General features: G+C 43.0%; 2 protein-coding genes across 2 annotated transcripts in view; both read right to left on the bottom strand.

Annotated features, from left to right (window-relative positions):
• LOC113822913 (type-2 ice-structuring protein) overlaps nt 1-2,838 on the bottom strand; it is a 9,646-nt gene extending 6,808 nt beyond the window's left edge. The window contains exon 1 of the mRNA XM_070121353.1: nt 2,699-2,838. Within this exon, the coding sequence (XP_069977454.1) occupies nt 2,699-2,838 (140 nt within the window). The remainder of the gene's footprint in view (nt 1-2,698) is intronic.
• A 684-nt stretch (nt 2,839-3,522) lies between these two features.
• LOC113822910 (bestrophin-2) overlaps nt 3,523-7,500 on the bottom strand; it is a 64,714-nt gene continuing 60,736 nt past the window's right edge. Inside the window, exons 5-6 of the mRNA XM_070121352.1 lie at nt 6,671-6,800; nt 3,523-3,791 (exon numbers count right to left, since the gene is read on the bottom strand). Coding sequence (XP_069977453.1) covers nt 3,523-3,791; nt 6,671-6,800 — 399 coding nt within the window. The remainder of the gene's footprint in view (nt 3,792-6,670; nt 6,801-7,500) is intronic.

Genomic DNA, 7,500 nt, shown 5'->3' with positions numbered 1-7,500 from the left:
GGGGGAAAAAGGGGAAAAAAAAAAGGGGGGAAAAAGAAAGGGGAAGAAAAAAAAAAAAAAAAGGGGGGGGGGGGGAAGGGGGGGAAAGAGGGGAAAGGGGGGGGGGGGGAGGGGGGGGGGGGGGGGGGGGGGAAATGGGGGGGATGGGGGGGGGAAAAAAGGGGGGGGAAAAAAGGGGGGGAAGGGGGGAAAGGGAAAAGGGGGAAAAGGGGGGGGGGAAAAAAAAAAGGGGGGGGGAAAAAAGGGAAAAGGGGGGGGGGGGGGGGAAAAAAAGGGGGAAAAAAGGGGGGGGAAAAAAAAGGGGGGGGGGGGGAAAAGGGGGAAAAAAGGGAAAAAGGGGGACAAGGGGGGGGGAAAAAAGGGGGGGGGGGGTTAAAAAGGGGGGGGGGGGGGAAAAAAAAAAGGGGGGGGGGGGGGGGAAAAAAAGGGAAAAAAGGGGGAAGGGGGAAAAAGGGGAGAGAAAGGGGGGGGGTTTTTGGGGGGGGGAAAAAAGGGAAAAAAAAAAAGGGGGAAAAAAAAAAAAGGGGGGAAAAAAAAAAAAGGGGGAAAAGGGGGGGGGGGAAAAGGGGGGGGGAAAAAAAAAAAAAAAGGGGGGGGGGGGAAAAAAAGGGGGGGGGGGGGGAAAAAAGGGGGGGGGGGGGAAAAATTTGGGGAAAAAGGGGAAAAAAAGGAAAGAAAAGGGGGGAAAGGGGGAAAAAAAAACCCAAAAAAAAGGGGGGGGGGAAAAAAAGGGGGAAAAAAGGGGGAAAAAAGGGAAAGGGGGGAAAAAAAAGGGAAAAAAAAAAATTTTTTTAAAAAAAAAGGGGGGGGGGAAAAAAAAAAAAAAGGGGGGGAAAAAAAAAAAAAAAAAAAAAAAAAAATTTTAAAAAAAAAGGGGGGGGAAAAAAAAAGGGAAAAAAAAAAAAAAGGGGGGAAAGGGAAAAAAAAAAAGGGGAAAAAAAAAAAAAAAAAGGGGGGGGGGGGGGAAAAAAAAAAAAAAAAAGGAGGGAAAAAAAAGGGGAAGGGGGAAGGGGGAAAAAAAAAAAAAAAAGGGGGGGGGGGGGGGGGGGGGAAAAAAAAAAAAAGGGGGGGGGGGGGGGAAAAAGAGAAAAAAAAAAAAAAAAAAAGGGGGGAAAAAAAAAAAAACCCCCCCCCCCCAAAAAAAGGGGAAAAGGGGGGGGGAAAAAAAAAAAAAAAAAAAAAAAAATTTTTTTTTTTTTAAAAAAAAAAAGGGGGGAAAAAAAAAAAAAAAAAAAAACCCCCCCCCCCCCCCCCCCCCCCCAAAAAAAAAAAAAAATTGGGGGAAAAAGGGGGGGGGGGGGGAAAAAGGGGGGGGGGGGGGGGGGGGGGGGGAAAAAAAGGGGGGGGGGGGAAAAAGGGGGGGGGGGAAAAAAGGGGGGAAAAAAAAGGGAAAAAAAAGGGGGGGGAAAAAAATTTGGAAAAAAAAAGGGGGGGGGGGGAAAAAAAAAAAGGGGGGAAAAAAAGGGGGAAAAAGGGGGAAAAGAAAGGGGGGGGGGGGGAAAAAAAAAAAAAAAAAAAAAAAAAAAAAAAAAAAGAAAAAAAAAAAAAAAAATAAGGGGAGGGGGGGGGGGGGGGGGGGGGGGGGGGGGGGGGGGGGGAAAAAAAGAAAAAAAAAAAGGGAAAAAAGAAGGGGGGGGGGGGGGGGGGGGGGGGGGGGGTGGGGGAAAAAAAAAAAAAAAAAAAAAAGAAAAAAAGAAAAGAAAAAGGGGAAGAAGACAGAAAAGACAGAAAAGACAGAAAGAGAAAGAAAAAAAAAAAAGGGGAAAAAAAAAATAAAAAAAAAGGGGAAAAAAAAAAAAAAAAAAAAAAAAAAAAAAAATAAAAAACCCCCCCCGAAGGGCCCAAATCCCCTTTTTCCCCCCCTTAAAAATTGGGGGGAAACCCCCCCAAAAAAATTTTTTTTAAAGCCCAAAAGGGGAAAAATTTTTGGGGGGCCCTAAAAATTTGGGAAAAAATTTTTGGAACCCCAAAAAAAAGGGGGGAAAAAAAGGTGGGGGGGTTTTTGGGTTTTTCCTTTTTTTTGTTCTTTTTCTTGATTTTTTCTTTTTTTTCCTGTTTTTTTTTTTTTTTCCTTTTTCTTTTTTTTTTCCCCCTTTTTCCCCCCTTTTTTTTTTCTTTTTTTTTTTTTTTTTTTTTCCCCCTTTTTCTTCTTTTTTCTTTTTTTTTTTTTTTTTCTTTTTTTTTTTTCCTTTTCTTTTTTTTTTTTTTTCTTTTTTGTCTTTTTCGTTTTTTTTTTTTTTTTCCCCTTTCTTTTCTTGTCTTTTTTTTTGGGCTTTTTTGTTTTGTTTTTCCCCTTTTTTCTTTTTGTTTTTTCCTTTTTCCCTTTTTTTTTAATTTTTTTCCTTTCCTTTTCTTTTTATTTTATTTTTTTTTTTTTTCCCCCCCCCCCCCCCCCCCCCCCCCCCCCTCTCCCCCCCCTCCCCCTTCTTTTTTTTCCCCCCCCCCCCCCCCTCCCCCCCCCCCCTCCCCCCCCCCCCCCTCCCTCTCTCTCTCTCTCCTCTCTCTCTCTCTCCCCCCTTTTTCCCCCCCCCCCCCCTTTTTCAAAAAACCCCAAAATTTTAAAAAAAAAAAAAAAAAAAAAAAAAATTTTTAAAAAAAAAAAAAAATTTTTTTTTAAAAAAAATTTTTTCCCCCTAAAAATTTTTTAAAAAAAAAATTTTGGTTTAAAAAAATTTTCTTTTTTAAATAAAATCCTTACTCATTATAAGGAGAGATCAAACGTATCATAAAGAGCAAGGATTTCAGTGAAGTTTGGTTCATGTTAAGTAAATTGGGCCAATTAGGCTGAACGCTATCCAGCATGTTCTCGGTGTATGCTGAGAGAAACACGTTCAACATAGGCCTTTTTTTCCCCTTTGAATGTGTATTACGTTCGTTTTTTGATAATCTTGCAATAAACGATTGGGGGAACACTTTAGACGAACTGAAGAAATAGTTAATTTAAGAGTTTTGAGTGGTTGAAAATGAGTATATAAGTCGGAAAGCCTAAAACAACTCCAAAAAAAAATGTAATCAATACTGCTGAAGTTATTGGGGCAACATAGTGTTATCCCAAGACCAGGAGAGTGATGCTGAGGGCGACTTATTAACGAAGCATCAGCAAGGTCAGGTCACCGACTCAAGCTGGATATGATGTGAAGAGAATGCGGGTGTCTAGGAAACATAATGGAGTGGAATAGCGAGTGTGCTGAGATACAAATATCCGTATGTGTGTTTGTGTGTGGTTGATCGTGTTTGTGTGTGTATTTGTTGGTGTATGTGTGTTTGCTAGTATTTGTGTGTGTTTATGTGCGTGTGTGTGTCTTTGATCATGCAGGTGCGTGTGTGTTTCTATATGTATTTTTGTGTATTTATTTATGCGTTTGTGCGTGTAGTGTATTGCATCCATCTATTGTTATATATGTATCCCTCTCTTCATCATACACACAAAACCCAAACATCATACATCATCATTATCATTATAAACTACATTATATATCATATATATAATATATCATATATTTCAAACAACATTATACACCATTAATGTGTCTCACACACCACCCAGCTTACCTGCGTGTACACAAGAGGCACACTCATGTGATGGTACTCTTGAAGCTTCCCGCAATTGTATCTCAAGTTCGTCACTTCATGGATTATCGCTTCCTGCCCGTAGTCATCTGGGACACGCCCCTCCTGCCTCGCCCGCACCGTCAGCTGACACGCCCACGAGAGAGGCATCCAGATCTTGTGGTGTTTGGTCTGCTCGTCCATCATCTCGAAGATTGCCTTCTCGCCGTGGGTCATGTAGCCTTAGGGGGGAATTATGGGAAAAGAAAGGAATGAGTAAAATGGATGAATAAAACAGCGTAGTGAATTGATGAATTGAATGGATATATGAGTGCTTAAAATACATTAGTGAATGAATGAATGTGTGAGGAAACGAAATAAGTAGATGAATAGGTAAATAATATAAAGAAATAGGTAAATAAGGACAAGTAAATCCATAAATAGAGTAAAGGATGATAAAGATGTCAAGGATCTTATTGAACGACAGAAATTAACTGGATTTAAATAATAGCACGCATATGCCTCCTACTGTAACTTTTCTGTTGTAACCTTCAAGAAGTATCCATATTTGTAATTATAACACTGTAATACCACCCACTGTAGCCTTCTCTCCTCTAACCTTCAAGAAGTATCTAACTGTAACCTATAGAACGATGGAGTATTTGTAATTATAACACTTTAATACCACCCACTGAAACCTTCGCTGCTACAGCCTTTACTATAACCTAGAGAAGGACGAGAAATCTGCAATCTGTGCAATAGGTAAATATGTGACATATACTTACGAAGGGTGAATTGTTGTTCTATTAAAGCTTTTAAAGGGACGGTTTCGCTATGTAGGTCAAGCAGGAAATAATAAATACAAACTCAACGAAATATTATAGCAACATGGAAAACAACACCACACTAATTCCAGGAACCTTAGACTGTCTTCGAAATAGTAAAATAAACGAGAGAGAGAGAGAGAGAGAGAGAGAGAGAGAGAGAGAGAGAGAGAGAGAGAGAGAGAGAGAGAGAGAGAGAGAGAGAGAGAGAGAGGGAGAGAGAGAGAGAGAGAGAGAGAGAGAGAGAGAGAGAGAGAGAGAGAGAGAGAGAGAGAGAGAGAGAGAGAGAGAGACAGAGACAGAGACAGACAGAGAACGTTTTCTAACGAACTTCGACAAGAGAAACAATCCCAGAACAATCACCGAAGGAGGTCTTTCGAGTGTCAACAAAAGAAGGAAAAGTGTCTTATTTCGTCTCCAGTGAAACAGAAATCACACCGAGGCAGATTTCTCCGAATGGGAATTAGATTAACTTTTCGTCATTCTGATTGATTTTTTACTTATCTATTTATTAATTCATTTTAAAAACCACGTACCTACTCAGATTCACAAATGCGAATTCGCTGACGTCATTTAACCAGCAATTACAAACGATTTAGTTGAGAACAAGTCATTAACGGCAGGTTTGTTCAGATTGTTAGAGGACCGACATCTAGACGTGTATTATCTACCGTATAGACAGAGATAAATGTATATATATATATATATATATATATATATATATATATATATATATATATATATATATATATCTGACAAATAGAAAGATATGCATTTTTTCCGTATATACGTATGTCTGTATATACGAATAATAACTGGCTTTGCGCAATTTTAACAAAGCGGGATTAAGAAAGGCGGTTATAGTGTGTTCAGAGGTGTTGCATCGAACTCCAAGGAAAAATGATATAGAAGGGACTCAGTTATATATAAGTCTAGACACACTGATAACAGGTCACGCTATCAGTGCTGATATACAAGATATACAAGATAGATTATTATTCCTCAAGACACGCTGAAAATAGACAAAGTTACCCCTCACGACACACTGAAAATAGATAAAATTGCCCTTCAGGACACGCTGAAATTAGATTAAGTTATCCCCTTAACACACGCTGAAAATAGATAAAATTGTCACTTAGACCACGCTTCAGATAGGTAAGACTGCCAGTTCCGACACGCTGAAAAAATAGATAATTTTATCATTCACGTCACCCTGGATTTAGACAAAAACGAAGTATCTCAGCCACGTTGAAAGTAGATAGACGCGCTAAAGATAGATAGATATTACCTCTCACCAGCTTAGAAATAGATAAAAAACAGCACTTAACAGCAAACCCACGCGAACATTTGACAGAAACGCGGGACCAAACTAAAAAAAAAAAAAAAAAAAAAAAATACGATTATGTGGGGAAAAAAATCATATTAGTCTTTAAATAGAAGCCTCCCCCTCCTCCCCCCTCCTCCTGACCCTTCTCCCTCTCTCTACCTCTCCCCTCCCCCTGCCCCTACCCCCTCTCTTCCTCTCCCTCCTCACCGACTCTCCCATCCTCCTGCCCCCTCCCTCCTCCCTTTTTTTCCCTTTCCCTCCTCACCCTGGCCTTCTCCCTCCTTCCCCTGGCCTATCCCCTCCTCCCCCACTTTCCTTTCTCCCTCTCCCTCACTCCCTTCCTCTCCCCCTCTCCCCTACCCTTACTTCACCATACCCCACCTTTTCCTCCCTGTCCCCCCTCTGCCCCTCCCCATCACCGCCACCCCTTCCTCCTTGTCCCTCCCTCCTCCCTCCTCTTCACCCCTCACCCCGTCCTCCCCACCCCTACTTCACCTTCCCACCCCTTCCTCCCATCTCCCTCCTCCTCCCCTCCCCTCACCCCCACCCCATTCTCCTCTGTCCCTCCTCTCACCCCTCCTCTTCCTCACTCATCCCCACTCTCCTCCCCCTCCTCATCCCCTTCCCTCCCTGTCCCTCCTCCTCCTCCCCCACCCTTCCTCCTCTCCCTCTCTCTCAACCCCTCTCCCTCCTCCTCCCCCTCTCCCTCCTCTCCCCTCCTCCCCTTTTTCCCCGCACACCCCACCCCTCCTCCCTTCCTCCCTCCCCCCCTCCCCACCACTATCCCCTCCTCCCCTCCCTCCCTCTGCCTGTCCCTCTCCTTCCTCTCTTCCTCCTCCTCTTCCACCTCTCTTCTTCCTCCTCTCCTTCCCCACCCCTTCCTCCCTCCCCGTCCTCTTCCTCTCCTCCTCTCCCTCTTCTTCCTCCTCCTCTTCACCCCTCACCCCTCCTCCCCCTCCCCAACACCGACCTGCCTCAATGAAATGCTGATACGAGGGGAAACGACGCGCCACTCGAGGGGAGATCCTGGAGAAGGCGAGGGCGAAGGCGAGGTTGATGTAGCGAGCAAAGTTCTTCCTGATCATCCTTGCACGGTCGTCCTGTGGGGAGGGGAGGGGGGGTAGGAGGAGGAGGGATGGGAAGGGGATGGGGAAAAAGAGGGAAGGGGGGAGGGACGAGAGGAGGTAGAGGAGGGGAGGGGGGAAAGGAGGTAGAGACGGAAGGGGGGAGGATGGGGGAGGAGGAGGGAAGGGGGGACAAGGAGGTAGGAGGTAGAGGGAAGGGGGGGAGAAGGAGATAGAGGGAGGAAGAGGAGGAGGAGGTAGGTAGGAAGAAGGAGGTGGAGGGAGGTAAAGGAGGAGGAGGAGGAAGTTGCAAGAGAGAAAGAGAAAAGAGTTTGGCAATTAATATTATTGTTTCAATTATCATTACTACTGTTATTGTTGTCATTATCATTATTATCATTATCATTGTTATTATCATTGCAACTATTATTTTAATCATGTTTACTGTTATCATGATTACTATTATGAGTATTATCATTATTATCATCATTACTATCAATATAAGTATTATTATCATCATCATTGTTACAATTATTATATTATTAATATCATTATTACCATTAGAATTTTGTGTGGTATTTCTTGTCTTGGGAAGGTTGGCGGTTGTGTGTGTGTGTGTGTGTGTGTGTGTGTGTGTGTGTGTGTGTGTGTGTGTGTGTGTGTGTGTGTGTGTGTGTGTGTGTGTGTGTATTTATCTATGAGTTTATCCGTGTGCGTGTGTTTATGTGTTTATCCA

Source organism: Penaeus vannamei, chromosome 4, assembly GCF_042767895.1.
Source record: "Penaeus vannamei isolate JL-2024 chromosome 4, ASM4276789v1, whole genome shotgun sequence".
Classification (NCBI taxonomy): domain Eukaryota; kingdom Metazoa; phylum Arthropoda; class Malacostraca; order Decapoda; family Penaeidae; genus Penaeus; species Penaeus vannamei.
This window is presented reverse-complemented; position numbering and strand designations above follow the sequence as displayed.